Genomic DNA, 27262 nt, shown 5'->3' on the forward strand with positions numbered 1-27262 from the left:
AGTAAGGTGGACTGAAAGATAGAGAGATAGTAGGTATGTGAGGGAGCAAATTTAGTTATGTTAATTATTAAAAGGAAATGTTAACTACAGAATCTAGGTGGTAGAGATATGGATGTTTGTTGTACAATTCTTTCCACTTTTCTATGTGTTTTAAAATTTTCTAAAGTGCCAGGAAAAAGAATTATGTATAAGTTTACCCTTATATATCCAAAGATCATTTGCCTTTGAATAAAGAACCTTTTGCTTGTGGTCCATAGGGGATGGATGCATCTTGATCTCTATCTACTGTGTTTATATCTGTTTTCATTTTCTCTATCCTCTCCTGTCTGAGGAATAGTGTAATCAAGAGCATGAGCTTTGGAGATTGTCTAGCTTCAAAGTCTATTTCTGTAACAGATTGGCAATGTAACCTTGCATGGGTTACTTAACCACTCTGAGTCTGAGTCTCCTTCTCTATAAAAACAGTGGCAATAATAGTACCACTGTGTCTGATTGCTGTAGGAGTATATGAGGTAAGCCATGTAAAATGCTCAGAGTGGTGCCTTCCATAATGCACTCATTAAATGTTAGTTTTTATTAATATATGGCAACAGCTCTTTTAAAATGTTAATTCATTCCTTAATAATTCTGCTGTGTTTTTTATTATCAGTTTAGAGACGTTAGATACAGAGAAGTTTTATTTCTAATTACCTTCAGTGGTTAGGCATACAACAGGAAGCTATTTATACCTTGCCTCATTAAGTCATTCATATATGGTTCAAGAAATGGATCACTACTAAAACTCTGGTTATTTCCCTAGAGTTGAACTACAGATTCCTATAAACAATTGCCTGTTTGACACCTACATTTTAAATTTAACATGTCCACATCTAAACTCCTAATCTTTCCCTCCCAAACCTCCTTATCCTACAGTCTCCTCAGTATTAGTAAATGGCAACTCAATCATTCCCAACTGCTCAAGTCATAAGTTCTGGAGTCATCCTTGACTCTTACTTTTCTCTCATACTTTTACCTAATCCATAAGCAAACTTTGTCAGCTCTGCCTCCAAAATACATCCATTATCTGACCTTGTTTCCACTCCTCTAATTATCTTTTTTTTTTTTTTGGTTAATCCTCACCCGAGGATATTTTTCCACTGATTTTTAAAAGAGTGGAAGGGAGGAAGGGAGACAGAGAGAGAAATAGCAATGGTCACACTGATTGGTTGCCTCCCGCACCCCAACCAGGGCGTGGAATCAAACCTGCAACCCAGGTACATGCCCTTGACTGAGAATTGAAGACCCTTCAGTCTGGGGGCTGACACTCTAACCGCTGAGCCAAAACGGCCAGGGCCTTCTCATCATTTTTCATCTGGATTATTGCGATAGCCTTCCAATGGTTTCCCTGCCCATTCTACAGCTTTCTAATACAAGTCAGATCATGTTACTCTGCTCAAAACCCTTGAGTTACTTCCCTTCTTACTTGAAGTAAAATCCATGTCCTTACAGTGACTAAAATAATCTGGACACTACTCTTCCTATTTGACCTAACAACTCTGACACCTCATCTCCTACTACTTTCCTTTCTCACTCCAATCCAGCCATACTGGCCTCCCTACTTTTCCTTGAACATAACAGGCATATTCCCAACTCAGGGCCTTTGCACTTGCTGTTCCTTCTATCTGGAATGCTCTTCTCCCAGATATCCACATGGCTCACTCACATCCTTACTTCAAGTTTTTGTGCTATTGTTATCATCTCAAAAGTGAGGCCTATTGTGTCTACCTTCTCCTTCTGGCACTTTTATACCCCCTCCTTGTTTTATTTTTTTTCCACAGAGATTATTACCTTCTCGCACACTACATGATTAACTTTTTTTGGACTATCTCCACTCCCTAGAATGTTCACTGCTATACCTAACCCCCACCTGTCTAGTAGAAAACAGCCTTGCAGGTAGATGTTCAATATGAACTGTACGATATGAACTGTTCAATATGAGTAGTACTAGTCAAGGATTTATTAATGAAACTAAAATCACTCTCACAATTTTCTTGAATTAATATTACTCTCCCCACTTTAACGGGATTAACATACCAGTGTAGACCACTAAACAAAGCAAGAAAAAAAATATGGGCAGATTTAATTATTAGAGAGGTACATTAGTCTATAAGATAGGAAAACGGAGTGAATTTACCATGTCGGGGAGCCAAATTATTTACTTGAGATTTCATTTCTCTTTGTAAGTTTCAAGAAAAAATCCAACAAGAGAAAAATCAAGCCTATCATTTGAGTTAATATGCAGTTTTTAAAAAGTATATGGCTCAGAACTTAAAAAATTTCCCGTGTAATCTTGTACTGAAGTTTCACATTTAAATACATACTTTATTTTTTGCTGTTTCAGCTTAATAAGGGAGAAGTTACTCTTTTATTTCTACACAATTTCTGAAATAGCTACATTTCCTTTATATGTTTATACTACTTTCTCATGCAGTAATAAAATCAACAGAGATTTTCTAAAATGAGATCTATAGCTTACAAAGTAAATTCAATTCAGTAACGAGAATGTCATACCTTTTTCTACATGGGTTTTGATCCCAGCTCTTCTCTCCCTGGCTTTCTGGGCCATTTCTCTAAGTTTTTCTTCATGTTTCTCTTTTTCTTTTTGAGCCATCTTTCTCTCTACTTGAGCACGCATTTCCACAGCTTCACGCGCCTGTTAGTGAAGTCAGATATTAAATAAGACACTCTCAGAGGATAGATTACAGCTATCATCTAACTCCCTGACTAACATCTGGCTAGAGAAAGCAGTTATACAGAATTCAGACTTGTTACTGCTGATTAAAACAAAAATTCTTGTCCACTAAAAGACAACTTGACTGAAAGACACTGCAAACTTGGATTTTTCACTGGGAAATGTCTCAGTAGTTGAAACTGTACCCCAATTTTGAGTCAGTGCTTCCCTAATGCTTTTCTAGAAATAATCTAAAAAATAAAATTAAAGGAGATTCCAATAAAGTAATTTTCAATATCAATAACACAACAGGAACTGGTTATGTTTCCAAAATAAATTAAGTCACCTCAAGATAAAGCCTAAAGTTTTAACCCACAAGAGATAATTTTTATAAGGGTGCTCACTGTAATACAGAAGATATGCTTTCCTATGTTCTAAACATATGCCATGATGTATGTAAATTTCAAAGTCACATATTAATACCATAATATTAATAGACAGCCAATACTATGAATGCCGTTTTCTGTACCATTCAACTTATCAAAATGTTTATTTGTCCTTCCCTGCTAATGACCTTTTGGGGGACATGTACATCTAAAATAGAGAAAAATTATGAAACCTAGTAACAGCAGCTGGCAATCTACACAAAGGGATCAGCCTAGTAAACCATTATTCTGAAATATTGTGAGGAAGCTGGATCACCAGAAGTGGGGTGTGTATACAAGTCTGTAAAGGCTGAGACCAGATACAGAGCAGCAACTAGCACCTGCCATCTCTGGCACTCATACCACAGGTGAGTCTCCCTAGGTACTCAGTACTGTAGCTAAAATAACAGTATCTTATTAACCATGAATGTTTTTACAAACTCTCAAGAGCATTAAACAAGTAAATTATAATAGACGAACCTTCCGATCAGCAATGTAGAGGGCTTCAGCTAGTTTGGCAAAATTTTCATTGATGTGAACTGTCTGCAGTCCTCTTCCATCAGCAGCCAGACGTTTGTCTAATGGAATTGTATAACCCTAGTGTGAAGTAGAGAGAGAAAACAAAAATAAAGGAGCAACAACATATTCTTTAAAATTAGATTTAAGCCCTGGCCGGTTTGGCTCAGCGGTTAGAGCATCGGCCTGCGGTCCGGAGAGACCCGGGTTCGGTTCCCGCTAAGGGCATGTATCTCGGTTGCAGTTTGTCCCCAGCCCTGGTTGGTCGTGCGGGTGGCAGCCACTTGATGTGTCTCTTTCACGTCGATGTTTCTCTCTCTCTCTTCCTCTCTCTCCCTCCCACTCTATCTGTGCAAAAAATGGAAAAATGTCCTCGGGTGAGGATAAAAAATAAATAAAAAAAATAAAATTAGATTTAAATATGTCCATCCTGACAACCACTTAGTTGAAGTTCTTTTCCTTACATCTTTCTTCACAATTATGCAAGAGCAGCAGCTAACACTGAGTGCTTTGTGTGGAGGGTTAAGTACTTCACATGTTATGGTCTCATTTAACCTTCACAGTAACTCTATAAAGCTGGTAACATTATTGTTTCCATCTCACAGATGAAGATACTAAAACAGAAAGGTTATGTAATGTCCCCAAGGACATATTGTTAAATAAATGGATGAGCTAGGATTTAAACTCAGTATAATTTCAGAGCTCATGTTCTGGGAAAATAGATTCTCATGTAAATAACTGTGAATTGTAGTAAGAGGAAATCACTATCATAGTTAAATACTTGTTCCTGAGTAAATATAACAGTCACGTAAAGGTGGAACAATCACAAAAATAATAGTATCTATAGGTAGTGTACTCTGCTATATTGTTTTAATGCCTTCCCAGATTCTTGAACCTTGTAAGTTTTAGTAAATGGAAAAAAGATATAAAGTTTGCTAGGCAACTGAGATTCTGTGTTCTCACATTTTGCATCCTATTTCAACAATTCAAGGAACATGACTGAACATCTATTTAACTTTCAGGCTTAGCTTTATTTTTCCAGATTTCTGACTAGACTCACAAATGTTGACCTCTAGTCCATGGTGCTTATTCTCAATACAAGGAAGTGTTACAGAATCAGCTCAAAATACCACAGTTGCATACATATTAATCAACCCAATTAAACCACCCAAAAATCTCTTTGTTTTAGGATGAGTCCATAACTTCCTTTAGGGAATAATTTTTATGTAATTTATATGGGTTAAATTGGCCTTCACCCATCCAAAATAGAACCATGAAATATGATTCAGGAGGAAAAAAGGAAATAATGATTAGAAAGTTTATTCCACATTTTATAGATTCTTCAAGCTGGAAGCTTTGGCAGTTAGTAGATATATAGGATTTAAATAGCTTATATGCATGCAATGTTATGAACAGAAACAAATAGTTTAAAAATTAAAGCAATGAATATATCTAAGCATTTATTGTGTTTTGTCAAATAATCGTTTAAACTGATTTAATTTAAAAAATAATTTTAGGTATAAATTTGAGTTTTCTAAAAAGTACTATCTTTCATTGATATGTTTCTTTATTCTACCTATTCTTTCTCTATATGCATTTGATAACAATTCAATAAAAGAATCTGTGGTATTCATGTGCCTGGCGTACTAACATTTCTTTTTTTTTGGTTTGTGCCCCTAGTGGGAACTGAACCCAGGACTCTCTGGTTCGCAGGCCGACACTCCAACTGCTGAGCCAAACCGGCCAGGGCCTAACACATTTCTATTACTTTAGAAAAAAAGAAGAAAGAAAAAGTCACATAAGTTGGGTGTTCCTTTTTGAAAACCTTCAACTAATGAGATACTGAGATTTCACCTAAAGTTATCCAGGCTGAAGCTCCTTCCTGGGTGTTTTCCAGTAGGTTGTAATACTAAGAGACTGATTTTATAACCACATAATTACCTTTGCATTTTTCCAGTTTGAAATACAAGGAGGAATCTTCCACTCTTGTTGTTCCTTCACAGTCATCTGAGTTGAGAAACGAGAGGAAGAAGAGACATTTTAAAATTTATAGTCTAGCTAAAAACCCAAGTGTACTCTTATTCTTCAAAGCAGATATGGATGAATTTAATCAAAGGCTAAAATTCCATTTGTTTGGTAGCACTATATACTATGTTCCCATATTATGAAGTCTAGTAATAACTTTAATATAAAAAATGGAAAATAATCTATAAATTATTTTTGACAGGTATAAATGCTGGTTAGTATTTTTCCATATTTAAAGTGATATAACTTCTTTCAGATGAATACTTATTCTTTAGTTAGATAATAAAACATATTTTAAAAAGCCTCTCAGATTATCAATCAGAGACTTAACGATCCCAGGTACTTGCTTCCTGTAACTATGATAACACCCTTCATATCAAATAGCAGACACTGCTAATTCCATTAAAAGCAAGGGTTAGGTTAATAATAAAACTAATAGCTAACATTTTACATACATTTTCATAAACACTCTGGAACTACACATTATAGTCTTGAGTGGGTCCCTATTTGATCTTGAAAAACAAATTTTAAAAAATACATAAATGTGAAATTTACTTGTATAGGCATCTATGTTTTATTCTATAGGATGCTATTTATAAAATTAATAATCATGAGTACAAAATAAGATTTTACAAATAGCAAAGATTACCTTTCGGCTAGGAGAATGCATGACAGGTGCAGGAGGAGAAGGTGGTCCCCGGGGAATTTTCTTATTAATCCTGAAGCATAAATAAAAGCACAACCAGAGTGATACTCTTTTTTCCCTTTTAGTTAGTTAAGTCTCAAGTCTCCCCTCCTCATTTTTTATCATGCAAAGCTTCAAATATATACAAAACCAGAGAGTGTATAATGAATGCCCATCTTTTACATACACTAATCACACAGCTTCAACAATTATTAAAACATGGTCAACCTTGTCATCACTATCTAACTCATCTCCTCAACATTATCATTTTATAGAGTAATATACTTTTTTTCTAATTAAAAAAACAGCTTTATTGCCCTGGCCACTTTGGCTCAGGGGTTAGAGTGCCGGCTCTCAGACCAAAGAGTCACGGGTTCAATTTTGGTCAAGGGCACGTACCTCAGTTGGGGTTCAGTCCTTGGACCTGGTAGGGGTTGTGTGGGAGGCAAACAATCGATGTGACTCTCTCACATCGATGTTTCTCTCTCTCTCTCTCTCCCTCCCTCTCTCCATCCTACTCTATCTGAAGATAAATGGAAAAATCTTTGGGTAGGATTTAAAAAAACAAAAACAACCCCCCCCCCCAAAGCAGCATTACTGAAGTACAGCTGACATGCAACTAACTATACATACATATTTAAAAGGTACAATTTGATTAAGTTTTGACACAAGCATATACCTGTGAAACCATCATCACAATCAAAATAGTGAATACCCCATCACCTCCAAAAGCTTCTGTGTGTCCTCCTGTTCACATCTCCTTTGTCATCCCCTCTTTCCCCACAAGCAATCACTTATCTATTTCCTGTCATTACAGATTAGTTTCCATTTTCAAGGGTTTTATACAGTATGTGATTCTTTTTGTTTGGCTTCTTTCACTCAGCATAATCATTTTGAGATGCACCCATGTTAATGCATGTATTAAAATTTTATTTCTTTTTATTGCTCAATAGTATTCCATGTATAGAAGTCCCATAATTTGCTTATCCATTCACCTGTTAATGGACATTAGGGACATTTTTCTCCTTTGACATCTTTTTAAAGAATAGTGATTCATTCTCATGAAGCCACCCACTTACTTGAACCTTGGAGGCTCCATTGGATCTTTCTGCATTTCCACCATCCGAATAACTCTCTGTTTTGCTCCAGAGTTGAAAGCCACTCCTTGTTGAGATGGTGTATATCTGAAGAATACAGATGAGACTAAAGGTACTAGTTCAAGCTTTCAATAAATATTTTTCTTCTTACAATCCTAAGCTAAACTATATTGTCCATTCCTTTCTCAAAGTGTTAATAGAATTGCAAAATATTTAGGCAGAGCAGATAGCAACAGAGATAAGAGAACTAACAGCAATTATGAGTTACAAGCAAAATGTAAACTAAAGCCATATTCGTTTGCAAGTAACCCATCTCTATCCATTTTCTACCACGGAAGGCATAGTGTTCAATTTTACAGAAAATAGTACCTATTTTGTAAGTCTGCATTTGAGGAAAAAACGATCCAGAATATTCTCAGCAGGCAACTACAGTAACTTTTGACTAATTATAGGTTGTAGAAGAGAGAAAGAATAATGGTAGTGGCCTTATCAGCTCTTAATTTTCCCTTAATATCTATTTGTGAATCATCCCTCCATGCAAAGATTTAGTTGAGCAAAACCCCTCAAAATTTGGAAATACTATAAGAATGTCTATTATACAAATGATACTAACTATAAACATTATACAATATATTACCACAGCATTATTATATAGTAGTATTACATCATATAACATTACCAATATATTAATACTTATATAAATATATAATGCCCATTATATATAAATGGAAAATTATAAATAATAATTGTGGTTTGGATCATATACTATAATTGTTAATTTCTAAAAACAAAAAATATTTTGAAAGTAGCATAATAACTAGTATCTTAAAAGTGATACTTTGCCTGGCCAGTTTGGCTCAGCGGTTAGAGTGCTAGCCCGTGGACCAAAGGATCCTGGGTTCGATTCCTGGTCAAGGGTATTCCTGGTTGGCAGGTTTGATCCCTGGTCCTGGTCAGTGTCATGCAGGAGGCAACCAATTGATGTGTCTTTCTCACATCGATGCTTCTCTTTCTCTCTCTCTCTCTCTCTCTCTCTCTTTCTTTCTCTCTCTCTCTCTTCCCCCTCCCTCCCTTCTACTCTACCTAAAAAAAAAAAAAATCAATGGAAAAATATCCTCAGGTGAGGATTCATAAAAAACAAAAACAAACATTAAAGTGGTACCTTAAATTGTTTTTCTGCTTTCAATTGTCTGCACAGAGTCAACAGGCTTCAAGTAATTATTTAAAAATTGCATTTACAATTGTAACTACGTAGGACAGTGAAAGAATACCAGTATCCCCAACCAAAATCAAGTCTGACATGAAAGTAAGACTTCTAGGCATGATTCCTACCGGATATACTGAGCAGGAGCCAGTTTATCAGCTGCTCGAACTGGCATGGCTGCAGCAACCTTCTGTGATACAGATTTTTCTAAGGCCACCCTTGTCTTTTCTGTTATCTGTAACATGAAAGACCAAATTGAGTGGTTTGGAAGTTATTTTAGATGACTTTTTATATCTTGATTAATTCTAGTACAATTCCCAGTTACCTCTTTAATAGCTTCTTCATCAGGTCTTTGCAGGTCTGGGTCATCTGCATTCATAACTTCCTTGGGAACCAGGTCGGTGTACTTGCTATAAATGACCTAAAATGTTCAAACACAAGCAGACTTAAGAAAAGCAGAGAATGAAAAGCAAACTGCCCTGGATGTTAGGGTGTTATCCCAAGCACTGAAAAGACCTGATGCCGGGTTGTGGGCTTGACCCCTGGTAGGGGGCATGCAGGAGGCAGCTGACTGATGTTTCTCCCTCTTCCTATAAAAATTAACAAAAATCTTAAGAAAATAAAAAAGCAACCTCATTAAGTCATTTCAGAAGTCAACACTTCCTCTCAGCAAACTTATAAATTCAGGAAAAAGATTTTATCTTCTAGATTTTAAAACTAAAGAAGCTTAAAATATATACACACATTGCTGCCCTGGCTATATTTTCCTTTGAACTCATGCATTTAAATTATTTGAGATCTTCTAATCAAGTCCGTGTCCAAATAAATTGTGCCAACAAAATCTTATGCATCAGTGATCCCCATTTTTGAGGCTCACTAGCACTTGAAATTAATGATGATATAAGTTGCCTAGAGCACCATTATCTTGGATTACAAACTCATCAGAATTTAAGTCAGGTCACCAAATAACTTCCAAATTCAGTGGGCCTGGAAAATTTCATTGACCTCACTTTACTTAGAATGTTTGTTTTTTCTGGCATTAACTCTATTCATAGACTAAGAAAAGGAACATGTGCCATTGTAAAAAATACCAGAACACATTCTTCCATGAAAAAAGAACTCAAATAACATTTTATATATTTTACACTCATTATCCAAATTCAGGACTGCTATTTGATTTCTTACTAGGCTCAACATGGTTTCTATCCGGCTGACACTGGTATGGTAGGCCCCTGAAAAAACTCAGAATATTACTTACTTTCATGCTCATCTATACTCCTTGAACACTTTCACAAAACCTTACATGGCAGTTTTTTGTTTTTTTTTTATCCTCACCCGAGGACATTTTTAACAGAGAGAGAGAGAGAGAAACATCGATGTGAAAGGAACACATCGAGTGGCTGCCATCCGCACAACCGACCAGGGCCGGGGACAAACTGCAGCCGAGGCACGCGCCCTTAGCGGGAACCGAACCCGGGTCTCTCAGGACCGCAGGCCGACGCTCTAACCGCTGAGCCAAACTGGCCAGGGCATACATGGCAGTTTTTATAGAAGAAAAAAAAGAGGTACTGGAAATTTAACAAATAATCAGCCTTTTATATTCTGCTGCTTAAGTCAGGAATTCTTTGACACATATAGAAAGGACAACTTTATGCATATGAAAGAAAACCATATTCTTGGGCACTTGAGATCTTGCAAAACTTTTCTGCAGAAAATAACCTCTTCATTACTCTAAGTCAAAGTCTTATATCAATAATTGCATTCCATCACAACATTCCTTAAAATTGCTTAAAAGAAATGCATGCTATTCTTTTTTTTTTTTTAAATCCTCACCAGAGGACATTTTTGCATTTATCTTCAGATAAAGCGGGAGGAAGAGAAACATCGATGTGAGAGAGACACATCAAATGGTTGCCATCCACATGACCCCAACCAGGGCGGGGAACAAAATGCAACCGAGGTACATGCCCTTGGCGGAAACCAAACACAGGACTCTCTGGTCCATAGGCTGATGCTCTAACAGCTGAGCCAAACTGGCTAGGGCATGCATGCTGTTCTTAATTTCTTACTCCAAACAGAGCAAAAAATACTTTATGGCCTCTACAATGTGATCTGGCTTTGCCTACAGCTTCAACCCCCCACCCCCTCGCCATACCTCTCACTGTCTCATTCATTATGCTTCAGTCACATGGGCTCTTCTGATTTTTTTTTAAACGCTATATGCTTTCCCCCAATTCTGAGCCTTTATAAAGTGTTGTTCCCAGTTCTTCAAGTGAGTGCTCAATCTCTGAACCTCAGTTCACAGGTCATGAATGCAATGGTGTGGGGCATCCCCTGGCTACACTCACTAAAGCAGCAACCTCTCTCCACCCAATCATTTGTTGTCATAGCACTCTGTTTATTGCCTTCAAAACACTGCTCACATTAAAAAATTATTCATCTATTTTACTTGTTTATCTGTATCCCCTTTTAAAATAACAATAAAAACTAACATTTATTAAGTACTTATTTTGTGCCTCTGCTCCTTTGCTTTATATATAGTAACTAATTGAACCCTCATATCAGCCCTATTAGGTATGCACAATGATTATACCTACATTACAGATGAAGAATTTCTTATTCATAAAGCATCTCCAGTGCCTGTAACAGTATCTGGTCTGCAGGAAGCATTCAGTCAATATTTGTTGTACAAATGAATGAATATATGAATTTTAGAGACTATCTATCCTATGTTAAAGGTGAGTATATTTTAGGCCCTGCAGAACATTCTATCAAAACTATCTCATGGCGAGAGGCTGAAATTTCTAGCATTTTTTTCTGAGGAACAGACAAGGGAACAGGTAAGAAAGTGTAGATGATTTACAATAAAACATGGACTACTGATATGTGAACTACTAGTGTGACCATCTTCTCAGAGTGCTCATTCTGGAAGTGACCCGAAAGCTGCTCACTCTCATGAGAACAGTGAGGCTCAGTGCATTAAGATTGTGCAGCTAGTAAGTGACCTCAAAAGTCTCATTTTTTTCAGGATGGAAAAATCTACACAAGAATTTAAACTTATGTAACAGTTCTCTAGAAAATAATACCAAGACCATGAAGAGTTAATTACTTTTACACAGCAATCATTACAGGAAAAGAGTCTAAGGAAATGGCTCCCTGGTAGTCATATATGCTTAACATAAAGTTTCGATACTAATTTAGCATACAAGAGCCATTTGCTGCTTCTTATTTGGGTATTCCAAAGTTAATAACCCTTTAAATGAGCATCAATAAGATTCTAGCATCTCACAAAGCTAAGTGAAGGACATCTGAAGAGCAAGATTCTTCCATGGTAATTAACTATAAAACCCCTAATTTTTATTGCCAGAGAACTAAATGTGCTGAAGAAATTCAGTATGTCCCAGGAGGCAAAGGAGCTAAGGAGGATTATCTGAAAAATATAATATACTCTCGAAGGTATCAGGAGCACAAATAAGCTTTGGAAAAGATAAAGCAGTAACTCATCTGTGAAACAGATTTATTTTTATTACTGAAAACTGGCAAAGAACTGGACTGACTAAAAGAACGAGCCTATCAACATATTCACCATTTCAGAAGTAGAAAGAAAATAGTATATTTTTAGGCTTAGCTAGTTTGTGAAATCACATGAACAAGGTAATAAATAACAGCATACAAAACTATTTTGGGGTTAAAAAGTTGTTGGATTTGGGAGGGCAGGAGAGGTTGAAGTCATTCTTTTAGGTAGCATTTCCTATAAAACTATTTCTGGAGAAAAAATGTAAACACCAAAGCTTTTTATTTTAAGACTTATCACTCAAGTCACAATTGAAAAAATCTTGGTAGTTCTACCAAGATTTACTTCAAGAAAATTTTTCCCCCTCTGAATTCTGTATTACCAATAAGTCTTGTACATATAGTATTTACTTTACATGTGGAGAGATTAATGGCCTTAGACTTGCCCTAGAATATTATCCCTTGGAATCGTGCCTTGTTCTTTACCTCTTACACCTAAGGCTAGCATTTTCCATTCTTGCTCCTTCACTATTAATATTTCAGTGAGAACTCCCTGGTTTCTGAAGAATACCGATCCCTCTGATATAAATCAGAAATCTTTGTACTATACTGCAAATTCAATAATCCAAAAAACTATTTTCATTCTATGTCAAGGACTCTGCATATCAGGCTTCTGAATAAGATTTTTAAAAACCTATTTTGGCCTGGACAGTGTGGCTCAGCGGATTGAGCATTGTCCCATGGACTGAGAGATCCCAGTTCGATTCCTGGTCAGGGCACATGCCTGGGTTGTGGGCTTGATCCCCACTAGGAGGCATGATGTTTCTCTCTCACATTGATGTTTCTATCTCTCTCCCTAAAATCAATAAAAACATATTAAAAAAATAAAATAAATAAAAATCCATTTTGTACCTTTAGTAGCAGATTCCTTCTTCTAAAATAGGAAAACCAGTAGTTTTTAAACAGGGTATGCTGTCACCTCCAATTCCCCCTCCCCAGGCTTTTGTAAATATGAGAGTTATTTCTGGTTAAGTCAATGGCAGTGTGGATGGCACTACTGGTATTTAACAGGTGTGTCAATTATGTTAAATGTATACAATGCCCAAGACAGTCCCAACCAATCAAGAAGTGTCCCTCCTCCAAATGCCAGTACATAGTGGGTACTCAGTAAATATTGAATTATTAAATGCATTAAAAAACTCAGTGTGTAAATTCATCCACTTTAAAAAAAATTAAAGTACATGTTGGTTAAATTTGTATAAAGAATTTAAATGTATACTCTAGGGCATAAAGTCCAGCAAGAAAATACATCCAACAGAAACAATTTTAGAATAATACAGGTAGTCACTCTATTTAGTATCTTTCTTCTTAATTCATTGAATGCTTTATTCATTTTTAAAAACAATCTTCATTGTGTTTTTTTTTGTTATTTTTAAGACTTTATGTTTTCATTTTTTAAATCCTCACCTGAGTATCTTTTTTCCATTGATTTTTTTTTTTTTTTTTAGAGAAAGTATGAGGGAGGGAGTGGGGGGGAAGGAGAGAGAGAAAAACAAACATTGATGTGAGAGACACATCGACTGGGTGTCTCCTGCAAGCGCCCCAACCAGGGCCAGGGATCAAACCTACAACCCAGGTATGTGCCCTTGACTGAAAATCAAACCTTTGGTCTGCAGGCCAACACTCTAACCACTGAGCAAAATTGACCAGGGCAAGACTATGTTTTTAGAGCATTTTTAGGGCACAGGCACACCATGGAATTCTCTCTCTCTGTTTTTTAAAACATGAAGTAGATGTATATATACTAACAAAAATCTTCAAAACACTTTAAGTAAATAAAGCAAGTCTATGGCAGTTATGGGTATTAAAATATTATTCATGTAAAAAAAGATATATGTGTGTGTATAAAGTGGGAATACATATATATACCTAAATCCATAACAAAGGCCTGGAAAGATATATACCATTATAGTAACAATAGTTACCTCTGGGAAGTAAAGTGGGAGAAGTAGGCAGGAGTGTATATACTTATGTAGTATTGGTAACTTCTACCGTAAGAATATATTAATGTATTTTTTTTTAAATCAATAAAGTATGAGGGAAAAAAAGGACTCCCAGGCTTTTAGCATAGTCAATTAGGAAGGTATCACTGCCAATCACTGAGGTAAAGAATAAAGAAAGGTAGCTAAAGTGAAAAATTGTGCTTTTAGTTTTGGATTTGATTGAGTAGTACACTTGGGGAAATCTAGATAGGTCTGCCCTTACAAGGACCTAGAGTGCAAGAAAGAAAACTGTGCTGGAGACACATATTTGACAGTCATTGTCACACAACTAACATTTTAGCCAAGGGAATAAATTAAATTAGTCAAAGAAAATGTGTTATGAGAAAAAAAGTCTTAGAGACCTTCACCAGAGAGCTGTCTAAGCAGACTGGGTGAAGTGAAACCATACTATACTGAAAGACTAAAAGGGAGGTGAAGCCCTGGCCGGTTTGGCTTAGTGGTTAGAGTGTCAGCCTGTGGTCCACAGAGACCTGGGTTCGGTTCCCGTTAAGGGCACGTACCTCAGTTGCAGTTTGTCCCCAGCCCTGGTTGGTCGTGCGGGTAGCAGCCACTCGATGTGTCCCTTTCACATTGATGTTTTTTTCTCTCTCTCTCTTCCTCTCTCTCCCTCCCACTCTACCTGAACCAAAAATGGAAAAATGTCCTTGGGTGAGGATAAAAAAAATAAAAAATAAAAAAAAGGGAGGTGAAGTAGTAGTGGAGCAGAAAACAACTCTTGCAAAAAGCTTAAAGAAAATTAGGTGGAAATTTGGCAGTAGCTAGAAAGAGCCTTGAGGATAGTCAGAGAAAAACTTTTAAAGCAATCATATTCAAATGCTAACAGGAAGGAGCCAGCAGAAGAGAAGTAAAAGGCATAACCTTAAGAACAATAAAGAAAAGGTGGAGTTATAAAGGGAAGGGGAAGGGATGAAATCCAGAAAATACTAAAATTCATGTGACAAGAGAAGGTTTAGGTAGGAGAGGAGATTTCTTATAGAGATGAAAAGAAAAGTGCAGGATAAAGAAAGTTGACAATTTTCTTATAATCTTTATATGCACATAGATGGGGAGTCGCCTTGTTAAGCTGAGAGGAGATAAACTGGAGTAGGAGTTAAAGCTTGGAGGAACATGGGGCGTGCTCTGCTTCCTGGGAGCAGGCTTGCGCCTTTCTTCCCTTTGAGGCGTGCATCTCCTAAACTCTAAGGGACCTCATAAGACTTACAACCAGGGGAGCAATGGGCAGCAGTAGCTCGTCCCAGGCTAACCCACTGAACCTGACTCCAATGCCCTCTTTTCTCTGACTTCCCAGCGAGCCAAAGCAGCCCTGCCTAGGCTCTCTCCTGTTGCTTCTTCTAACCTAAGTCTTTCCATGTAAATGTACTCTCAAAATAAAAATAAAAAAGCTTGGAGGAACACCAAGGGAGCTCAGTTGAAACCCAAGATATAAACTGCATGGCTATATAGTTTTTTTAAAATTGACTTAAGGGAGAGGGAGAGAGAAACATCGATGTGAGATAAAACATCAATTGGTTGCCTCACGCATGCACCACAAACTTCAACATGGGCATGAGCACTGACCAGGAATCGAACCGGTGACCCACTTGTGCATGGGAGAACACTCAAACAATTGAGCCACATGGGCCAGGGCTACATTAATGTTTTCCCAAAAACTCATCAGCTATGACTAGGAACAAAGGATGGGTTGTCATCAGTGATATTTTAGAGGGTAAAATAAAACTAGAAAAGAGAACCAGCCAGGCAATGAAGGCTCTTATTTTTTCCAACATCTTCAATTCTAAAGAGATCGTTTACCTCTATTTGGAGGATTTATTTACAAGAAAAAAAACGAGGTCTTCTTAAAAAGTTTCTTGGCTCTAAATGTAGCTGTTCTGTGATGAGATTATTTAAGTACATTTTATTTTTGGTCTCTGGATTACTTTATAAGCAGGGCCATCCTAAATCTGGATAGCAAGTACCAATTTTATACTTAATCAAGGAAAATAAGTTTTTGTAATTTATTATATTCAAATTAACTACTAAAATAGTTAAACATCTGTAAGTATTTTGTAAGTAAATGGGGGAGGATCACAAGATAACTATACACAAAATTAAATATGTATTTATAGTTTTATAAATTTGCTAGCACTTAAAAAGTGTTAGTACTATAAAATAATTGTTTTAAAAATGTAAAATAAGTAAAAATCCTAAGCAGATATAAGCTACCATCTATTTGGGAAATTTCAAAGGAAAAAGTCATCACTGTTATGATATCATAATGTAATGCTCATACTGTTATGAAGTCATATCTAAGCAAATTTTATGCTCCTTTTAACATAAATAGACAGATTTATTATTTCAACACAGTTAAAAAAATTCTTCACAAAAATAACTATCGGGGGGGGGGGGGTCATGGAGAGGATTACCTTGTCTTTTGACTGTCCTTGTCGAGCAATTGCATCATATTTAATTTTACCTTCCGCATCCACTTGAATGGCCAATGCATTTGACATTTTTTTCTTTCGTCCCATATCCAATGGATACTGGGCCACATGGATCTCTGGAAAAGCACCTCCATCTCCGAAATCCTATATATTAAAAAAATTTTTTTAATGAATAGTAATTTGAGATTCAAGATATATTCATTAACAATTACTAAGCTTTTATTATGCAAGAAGCTAGAGATAACAGCAATAAATAAAAGTTTTATCTGATCTTGTGGAGTGTAGTATATTCTACTGGGCAAAGATATAAAAAGCATAATCTTTGGCTTGTGATAAATTCACTGAAAGTTTATAATAAAGAGACTGGGAAGAGAGGCTACTTTCGATAGTGTGGCAGGATTGTCTTCGTGAAGAGGTAATGTGAACTAAAGCCTGACTGAGAAATCAGTTATGGGAAGAGCTGAGGGAAGCAAATCTACAACAGTGAAGGCCCTGCAGCAAGAATAAGTTTAGTATGTTTTAGGAAATGAGAGTCCAGTGGGATTGTAGCTTATTGAGGACACACACGTGATAAGGCTGCATGAATAGACAAACACCAAATCATGAAAGGGCTTCTAGACCATGGCAAGGAATCTGGCTTTTATATATGTGGCAGGAAAAAATTAAGCAAAATGTTTATGCTAAGGAAAAGATCAAGCTATAGTTAGGGCAGAAATGTAAAGACTTTTTTGTTGGAACCGATTTTAATACTAACGATATTAGTAATTCAGTATTCCATGAGAAGCAAATAAAATAAATAGAATAAGAAAAAACAAAAATGAGTATAACACATTTCTAATGGTGATGACATACCATTATTTAGGATAATTAAGACCTCTAAAGTAGAACATGCAAAGTAAAGCCTTTCAATAAAGTTTAATATTACAAAAAAAGGTAGACTATCGAATGAACATATGAATATTAACATAACTTTATTAAAATTAGTAATAGTTGCTCAGTACCTTATAACTTACAAAATATAATCCACTTATATTATCTCATTTAATTCTTATAATTCTTCAATACCTCATATTTTCATAGGAAAAAATTTCAACTTCAGACAAATTAAGGTATTTTCCCAAGGTCTCATAGCTAGCATATTTAGGATTTGAACCCAGATATTTGACTCCAAACAACCCTCTGTATTTCTTGTTAAATGAAAATACCTTTCTTTTAGGCATGTACCAAATCCTGCCCTGGCCGGTTTGGCCCAGCAGTTAGAGCGATGGCCTGCGGTCCAGAGAGACCTGGGTTCAGATCCCACTAAAGGTGCGTGCCTCGGTTGCAGTTTGTCCCCGGCCCTGGTTGGGTCAGAGCCACTTGATGTGTCCCTTTCATGTCGATGTTTTTCTTTCTCTCTCTTTTCCTCTCTCCCTCCCACTCTATCTGAACAAAAAATGGAGGAATGTCCTTGGGTGAGGATAAAAAAAAAGGCAAATCCCTTAGTACTGCCCTGGCTGGTTTGGCTCAGCGGTATGAGCACTGGCCTGTGGACCAGAGAGTCCTGGGTTTGGTTCCCACTAAGGGCATGTACCAAAAAAAATCCCGTAGTACTAAGAAATAATTAAAAAACAACAACATATTAATACGAATCATTTAGAAAAGAGTTGATGAGAAATAAATTAGGAAAATAACCACTTTTATAAGACCTCCTCCTTCATGAAATATTCCAAGATCACGGATATATGATTTCCTAGGTACAATATACTTAATTGCTAAAGAACAGTTTGACATTTTTAAAAGAAAACAATAAAGCTGAGGGAGACATTTTGTGATAAATTAGGCAGAAATAGTTCAAGCAGTCCCAAAAAAGGTGCCACCTGTACCCAGGCCTTCAATCTGTCACATGCTCAGATTTGCTGGAGTTCTTCAACTATAATAAGCACTTCAGAACTGTAGATGTGGCATTATGTGGTCATTAAACTTGCCAGAAAATCCTAGCTCTTACTTTGAAAACTAGAACAAAATGCTATCTTCTGCAGAACATTCACTCCCCTCAAGAAGCATTCATGGTGTTTCCAGATTAGCTGGCCATTTTGGTATGATTTTCAAATAAACTGTTCTGTTCCACCAGGATATATGAAACTTTTGATAGTTAAATTAAGGTTTTAAAAAGCGAACGGTACCTGAATGTCATAATGGAATGGAAGTAAGGATAAAACTTCTGTTGTATGTAAAATGATGCCTGCCACCTACAATCTTTGAGGCCAAATGAAGAACATCTATAATTCCTCAAAAGACACACTCAAACCCTCTATGAGACATGCCAATCACTACCTTTTATCCCAGATAAGCCTCTTTGATGATCTTTTATTTTGCTCTGCTTCTCACAAATTACACTATCAGCAAAAACAAAAGCAACAACAAAAATTCTTTAAAAATTGTTGTAGGACTGGCCTTCACATTCTAGAATTAATAAGGACCAGAGGACAGCTGAGGAAAAAAACAAAAACAGGGAATATGTTAGAAGAAGACATGATCTGGTCAGGTGTTCATCCTCCCTAAAGAGTTCTAGTAGGTAGGGGGAATTACCAACATGGACAGGCTAAGAATATAGATGGCTTATTACAGGGTGCTGAGCAACACGTTTCAATCCAATGACTACTAAGTTCATGCACTATGATCACCACTTGGAGGCACACGAAAAAAGTTAAGGGCATGAGCCCTTCCCACTTATAAAGTAAAAACCATAACCATGTGCAAGAATATAACAAAGTGATAAAATGAAAATAACTCTGGCTGGTTTGGCTCAGAGGTTAGAGTGTTGGCTCTTGGACTGAAGGGTCTTGAGTTTGATTCCCGATCAAGGGCATGTACCCAGGTTGCAGGTATGATCCCCAGACCCGGCCAGGGTTGTGCAGGGGCAACCAATCAATGTGTTTCTCTCATGTTGATGTTTCTCTCTCTCTCCCTCCCTCCCTCCCTCCCGCTCTATTTAAAAATCAACAGAAAAATGTCCTCAGGTGAGGATTAACAACAACAACAAAACAGGTACAAAAAGAAATGGTATAGGTATTTTAAGAGTTTTAGTTTTACTTATATATATTTTTAATACTCACCCAAGGGTATTTTTCCAATTATTAAATATTTTTCAGATAGAGTGGGAGGGAGGGAGAGAGAAACATCAATATGAGAGAGACACATCAATTGGTTGCCTCCTGCACAACCTTGACCAGAGATGGGGATCAAACCTGCAACCAAGGTAATGTGTCCTTAACCAGGAGTCGAACCTGCGACTCTGGTCCACAGGCCAAGGCTCTAACTACTGAGCAGAACTGGCCAGGGCTAGGCATTTAAAGATTTTTAAGAGGGCAGGTATATTCCTTAGAACACGGAGGAAGAAAATTTGTAGGAGTCAGAATTAATCTTGGGAGAAGAAGAAAAAGGCTTGATGATACAGAAGAGGTCTTGGGAAGCAAAATGAATTATATCTCAAATGTCTGCTTTTCTTCCTAGATAAAAAAAAAGTCAAGCCCTGGTCAGTTTGGCTCTGCGGTTAGAGCATCGGCCCGAGGACTAGAGTCCCAGGTTCAGTTACCACTAAGGGCACGTACCTTGGTTACAATTTGTCCATGGCCCGGGTTGGGGTCGTGTGGGTGGCAGCCACTCAATGTCTCTCCCACATCAATGTTTCTCTCTCTCTCTCTCTCTCTCTTCCTCCCTCTCTCCCTCCCACTCTATCTGAAGATAAATGCAAAAATGTCCTCGGGTGAGGATAAAAAAAAAAAAGGGTCAAGTATGATAAAGTATGACCTGGAATTAGGGAAAGAAATATGTATTGAACTTATGTACAGGATCCAGAGTAATCAGGAAAAGAGGTGCTGCCAAAGAAGTTTGTTCTTTGTGAACAAGCAAAAGATATAAAACGATCATTCCACATTCTTTCCTCCTCCCCATGCCTCCAAATCAACCATCAAATTATATCTGTTACATCTTTTTTAAAAACTATTTTTTTTTCTTTATTGATTTTTGGAGAGAGGAGAGGGAGAGATGAAAACATCAAAGAGAGAGAACTTCGATTGGCCGCCTCCTACATGCCCCCCATTGGGGATTTGTCCCACAACCTGGGCATGTGCCCTGGCCAGGAATCAAACCAGCAACATCTTGGTGCATGGGCTGACACTCAACCACTGAGCCACACCAGCCAAGTCTCTTACACCTCTTAAAAATTTACCTCATATGCCAAAGAACTTATATGCATGTATGCATAACCAATGAACATAGACAATGCTGGGGGTGTGTGTGTGGGAGCAGGATGGAGAGGAGGGGGTCTGGGGAGAAAAAGGAGAAACATCTGTAACAAAAATAAATTAATAAAAATTGGAGGAAAAAGAATTTATCTCATATGTATATTAGGCATATAATTCTCAAAATGAAGACAAGAAAACAGATGAAGAGAGGTTAGGATTTACCCAGGGTCACACAAATAGTAAGTAGCACACTATGATGCAAAACCAGTTTGTTTTTTAATCTCTTTGTCAGTGCTCTTTCCATTATATCCAATGGGAACAAAATCGGAAATAAAAAAAAAGTAATGCTGGCGTTTTCCTTGGAGGAAGGTTGTCTCTTAAGGGTAATATGATATTGTGCATGTAGGGAGGAGGAAGGAGGGACAAGTACCCAAATCATTCTTTTAGTTTCTTTTGTACATGTTTAATAGTTTGACAGAAGAAGAGACATAAACTAGTACAACTCTTCAGTGATTGCAAAGCAATGATGATAAGAAGAAAAAGATCCATCATCTGAGAGAAGTATATGTCTTGAGAGTTCACATCCAGAATTTATGTTATATTGACACTCATGTGTAGATTCTAGGGTTTAAATTTATTTTACAAAGGTACTATAATAAATTTCAGCACAATTTAATAAATCCAAACTGAAGGTCCATATTTACCTCTAATAACCGAGGTATCCAGCCTTTCCGGTACCCGTATGGGGGAGGTTCTCTTCGGGAGGATACCAGTGAGGTCTGTCGTGATCTCTGGGATCTTGCTTTTTCTTCAGCCTCAAGCTGGTCCTGAGATAGCTGAGTAGGTGCAGGTAAAAAGCTATAAGCAAAGATAATAAAAGTCAGAATTTTAACAAGTTCTTACAATTAATTTGATTATTGTAACTTGGCCACCAGAAACTATTTTCCTATAAGACTTTTTCCTTTGAGGAAAAGAGCAAACTTTTCGATAATCTATGGCAGTACTTATTATCAGTCATTTTGTTATGCCTGGAAAAAAAAAAGTACTCAGAGACATACAATAGAAACATTTGACTAGAATGCAGGCAAATGGTGCCAGAAACAAAAATGAACAGATACCTCACGTACTATACAAACTACTGAGTTTTTATGCTTCTACATTTCTTTCCTGGTAACAAGCAAGTGAACATCCTGAATTACCCACGGGCATACTCTCTATTACATGGCTTTCTTGGTGTCTTTGCTATTCTTTTTTAAAAATATGTTTTTATTGATTTTTTATATTTATTTTTAGAGAGAGGAAGGGAGAGATAGAAACATTGATGTGAGAGAGAAATACTGATTGGCTGTCTCCTGCATGCCCCCAACTGGGGATCAAGCCCTGCAACCCCGGTATGTGCCCTGATTGGGAATTGAACCCAGACCTCTCAGTACATGGGACTACGCTCAATCCACTGAGGCACACCAGATGGTCTCTTTGCTATCCTTATTTTTAACCATTTTACTCTTATGCTTCTTACTTTTAACTATTTTAGTGTCAATATAAAAGAACAAAGATTAGAATTGAATGTAACAAAGAAACTGATGAGAGAAAGAAACACAAGTTGCATATTTAAGTGTGCCTTCCTAAGGGTATCTAGTTTAGAATGCACTTTAAAACTTAAGAGGTAGCCCTGACTGGTTTGGCTCAGCGGTTGGAGCGGTCAGCCTGCGGACCAGAGAGTCCCAGGTTCGGGGTCCCAGGTTCGGTTCCCACTAGGGGCACATATAAAATAAATAAATAAATAAATAAAACTTAAGGTAGCCCTGACTAGTTTGGCACAGGTTTGACTCAGCAGAGTATCAGCCCATTCACTGTGTGTTTCACACGACTCCACAATTAAAAATTATATTAAGTGATGAAGGAAAAATTCAGAGTGCTATGACAGCATACATCAGAGTGATCAAATCCAGTGTGGAGGGGGGCATGTTAGGTAATATGATGGCTAACAAGAGTGATCAAATCCAGTGTGGAGGGGGGGATGTTGTGGAGGGGGGGATGTTAGGTAATATGATGGCTAAGAGCTTAGAGTTTAAATCCTACATATGCAGCCCTGGCTGGTTTGGCTCAGCTGTTAGAGCATTGGCCTGTGGTCCAGAGAGACCCGGGTTCAGTTCTTGCTAAGGGCGTGTGCCTCAGCTGCAGTTTGTCCCCGGCCCTGGTTGGTTGTGCGGGTGGCAGCCAATCAATGTATCCCTTTCACGTAGATGTTTCTCTCTCTCTCCCTCCCACTTATCAGAACAAAAAATGAGAAAAAATGTCTGCGGGTGAGGATAAAAAAAAAAAAATCCTACACATGCCATTTACTAATCTGGATAAACTACTTACCTCTCTGAATCTCAGTTCTTTCATCTGTAATGGTAGATCAAAAGACTACCTAGCCCTGGCCGGTTTGGCTCAGCAGTTAGAGCATTGGCCTGCGGTTCAGAGAGACCCGGGTTCGGTTCCCGCTAAGGGCATGTACCTCAGATGCAGTTTGTCCCTGGCCAGCCACTCGATGTTTCTCTCTCTCTCTCTCTCTCTCTCTCTCTCTCTCTCTCTCTCTCTCTCCACCTCCTACTCTATTTGAACAAAAAATGGAAAATGTCCTCGGGTGAGGATAAAAAATAAATAAATAAATTTAAAAAAAAAAAAGACTACTTACATACGGCTATTATAAACAGTAAATGAGAAAATCCATGAACCACTTGGCACAGTGACTAGATACCATTCAATCCATATTCCATAAATATTTGGTTATTTGGAGCTGTTCTGATTCCCCTAGTCTTAGTTGCCCCACATCTGTACTCCCACGAGACCCTCTGTGTACCACTACTGTAACATCTACCTTACTGTATTGCAATTATCTCTTCATTTACTTTTCCCCCCTCTAACTAGACTGTAAGCAACTTGAGGACAGGAACCAAGCCTCCTACTTCTTTAGTCCCTAACCCTCCTGGCACCATGTAGCTCACAGCAGGGGGCCAATTGTTTGCAGGTGAAAGAAATTTACTCTACCCTTCACACTCACCATCTTTATGTCACTATAGCCTTCTTGCCTTTCCTTAAACCATCTTAGGATCTTTACATTTGCTATTCCCTCTGCCATAAAACAGTCTATTTACTTGCTAAGAACATTATAATGCTTTTATAGAAAATACTTCCCCACATCTTTCAGTGCTTGCATCTTGGCATTCATGTGTCTGCTCAATTACACCTCCCTAGGGCTATTTTATGACCACCTTGTCCAAAACAGCACTCCACCTCACATCTTTATTTTATTTCTAATACTTACTACCTAAAATTGCATTATTAATTTATTTACTCATATATAGTCTGTCTCTCCTAGAATGTAAGCTCTGTGAGAACAAGTTTGCCTGACTGATTCAAAACTGTAAAATCTTCACTTGCAACAGTGCTGGCACATGGTAGACTTTCAACAAATAACAGAATGAATGGATGAATAGATGAACGGATGGATAGATGGATGGATAAATGGAGCCAAAGTTTTAGGCTCCTACCATACTTATTTTCAGTAAACCATATACATCCAATACACTGGAGGGTTACAAAGTCAATTACAAATTAGCCAAAATATTTGTTGTCTCATTTTTCTTTTATCTTCTGTTGGAAGAACTGGCCATTAAAATGATCAAAAGCAGGCAGTCTGCCAAAGCAGAGTTTGGACAATCCAATAAACAGGTAAACTGGCATGGATTAAGGTCAGAACATATTTTAGCCTTTCAGAGGGTCTTAACTTTGTTGTTCTTGTAAAGGGTGACATTCTCACAAGGATGCACACTCCTGGTGTGGGGAGGGGGAGGGAGAGCAGAGTGATCCATATGCAAGCAGAAACTCTATTCAGTGAGTCTCAACTGAGGGCAAAATATCTACAACGTAGATATTTGACAATGTCTGGAGATATTTTGTCAGAATTTGAGGACTGGAGGGGGGGTAGGTAAGAGTGTTACTGGCATCTAGTGGGTAGAAGCCAAAGATGCTGCTAAACATCTCATAGGACGATAAAAGAATGAACTATCCAGTCCAAATGCTGATAATGCCACTGTTGAGACATCTTAGTGAACCTTCACTAAAAAAAAGCATATAAAATGCAAATGATATTATCAGATACATAACCTTAAATAAATACCCTTGCTTTTAGACAATTAAACCAGTAGGACTTTAAATCTTTAGTTAGTAACAACCACTGGTGACGACAAGACTGTAATACATAAGTATGTCAAGTCCCTGCCATTAATCCCTGGTAGATTTTGGAAATAATACTTCGCCAGAAAACTTGAGACCATCTCTAAAAATCAAATCAGCGGGAACTAACTCTACAAAACCAAAAAGCTATGTAGTCCCAAAGACAAGCTATATCATAAAGACTGCACTCTGCCATTGCGATTTTAAGCACACAATACCCACATCATCTCTGGTATTTTTCCTGCATGTCCTTTTCAAATTTCACCTTTTCCACAAAACCACAAAGCCTTTACTCATAACTCCATTAGTTTTTGCTACAGTGCCTTCCACCTAGAGGGCACTCAATCAAACGGTTGGTGCCCACATTTACTAAAGGAAATTCTCCAGCCCATTCAGCTCATTCCACAGAATTCCCTCTGCACTTAAGGTTAACACTACAGAAAGAGACATTCTGGGTTCTTTGTTGCATGCCTGTGTGCCTGGTTCACCATCTTTCCTGCAGCCAAAGACTGTCACATTCCCTTCTGTATACACACAAGCCCTAGGAGGGAGCAAGACACCAAAAATGAATTCCCCAAAGACTTTTGTTTCCAACATTTTTAGGATTAACTGCCATCAGCCCGAGTGTGCGTAGGGGGCGCAGGCGGATGTCCTAAACGGACTCCTGTCTTTACAACACCTCTTGGACCCTCGGCCGGTCCTGTTCCGTTCGCACGGAAAGTTTTTCTCAGATGGGCCAGCAAGGTCGCGGACCAGCAGGAGTTACGTAACTCCTCGGACTCTCCCGCTTCAGCATCTTTCTCTTCCAGGCAGGGACCCCTCTACATGCGGTTACCAAGGCAACCCGGAACAGCCCCAACCTGAAGGGTTTTTAATCCGCGGAAGAAACTCTAAGGTCCAAAGTTAAAGTGCAGAGCAGCGGCGCGAATTAGCAGCGGCGGCCGCTACTCCGGCCAATTTAAAATTTCTGTTCAGTGCCCATCCCGTCCTTTTTGTTTTTGTTTTCCTCCGGAATCCTTGCTTCGGGACAGAGACCGCGCAGACCCCTCAGCTGACGATCGGCCCTTAGGCAAAGCACTCGCCTCTCGCCGCTTCGCTCCGCCCAAAGAAGCCACTGCCCCCAGACCCCCACCGCGCCCACCCGAGCCGCCGACCCCGGGGAGCGCTCCCCACCCGCTGCCTCACAAGATACTTAAGCGAAAAACAGTGCGGCTCCTCGGCAGCTGAGGCCCGACAACTCTTCACCACACTGCTGCTTTCGGCCCTAGTGAGGGGGCAAACTCAACCCGGGAAGCCACTCAGGAAAGACCCCAGCTTCGGCGAGGCCTAGTCGCCCCGGTAGCCGGCAGGAGAGCGTAGCCGTGGTTTCAGCCCACGTCACTCTGTGCCCTGGACCCGGTCACCGCCCGGAGAGTGTGGACAGAAAAATGAAAAAAAAGTGGGTACTTCCAGACCCTTCCGTATCGAGGACCCGAATTAACAACCCACCTGGTGAGCGCCATCTTCTTCCGCTTGCTTCCAGCGCGAGCGACAGTACCGCGGGGCGGGCCTTTCCCGAGACGAGTTAGGAAAAGGAAGGAGCGCGCAATACGCAGGCGTCCGAGACGCAGGGTCTTCTGGGATTTGTAGTTCTTTGAATAAAACCACAATGCGGTTCTACTCTAACCGGACTAAGCTGTTAGAGTGGGATAAGCGGTTCAGTTAAGAAAAGCAAATGCTTCACCGGTCCATTGTAAATCGACAGAGCGTTACGTAGGCAATATAACGAAAAGGCCTCTTAAGCTGCTTTATTCTGTTCCCTATTCATTTCTCTTGTAGGGGGGTCCCAAATATAAGGGCCCTCCTAAGAAAGCAACATTAAATAAAAGGATGAAGAGTTTTAAAACAATAGAAAATTGTGAGACTGGCAAATGGAGAGTTTTCGGACACTCTGAAAATATGCACACTCAAAATTTTTCTTTAAATTTTATCCCTTGTTGCCCTGGCCGGTTTGGCTCAGCGGTTAGAGCGTCGGCCTGCAGTCCGGAGAGACTCCGGTTCAGTTCCCTCTAGCGGCAGGCACGTACCTCGGTTGCAGTTTGTCTCTGGCCCTAGTTGGGTCCTGTGGGTGGTAACCACTCCATGTGTCCCTTTCACGTGATGTTTCTCTCT

The 27262-nt window shown here is 38.4% G+C and overlaps 1 protein-coding gene across 1 annotated transcript in view; it reads right to left on the reverse strand.

The window, feature by feature from the left end:
- The window catches only part of SNW1 (SNW domain containing 1), a 33756-nt gene extending 7094 nt beyond the window's left edge, over window positions 1–26662 (reverse strand). The window contains exons 1-10 of the mRNA XM_036272964.1: window positions 26600–26662; window positions 21592–21745; window positions 16641–16802; window positions 8988–9083; window positions 8791–8897; window positions 7441–7545; window positions 6326–6395; window positions 5593–5658; window positions 3616–3732; window positions 2551–2692 (exon numbers count right to left, since the gene is read on the reverse strand). Coding sequence (XP_036128857.1) covers window positions 2551–2692; window positions 3616–3732; window positions 5593–5658; window positions 6326–6395; window positions 7441–7545; window positions 8791–8897; window positions 8988–9083; window positions 16641–16802; window positions 21592–21745; window positions 26600–26613 — 1033 coding nt within the window. The 5' untranslated portion in view covers window positions 26614–26662. The remainder of the gene's footprint in view (window positions 1–2550; window positions 2693–3615; window positions 3733–5592; window positions 5659–6325; window positions 6396–7440; window positions 7546–8790; window positions 8898–8987; window positions 9084–16640; window positions 16803–21591; window positions 21746–26599) is intronic.
- Between the last annotated feature and the right edge of the window lie 600 nt (window positions 26663–27262).

The sequence above is a fragment of the Molossus molossus genome, unplaced genomic scaffold, assembly GCF_014108415.1.
Source record: "Molossus molossus isolate mMolMol1 unplaced genomic scaffold, mMolMol1.p scaffold_m16_p_1, whole genome shotgun sequence".
In the NCBI taxonomy this organism is placed as follows: domain Eukaryota; kingdom Metazoa; phylum Chordata; class Mammalia; order Chiroptera; family Molossidae; genus Molossus; species Molossus molossus.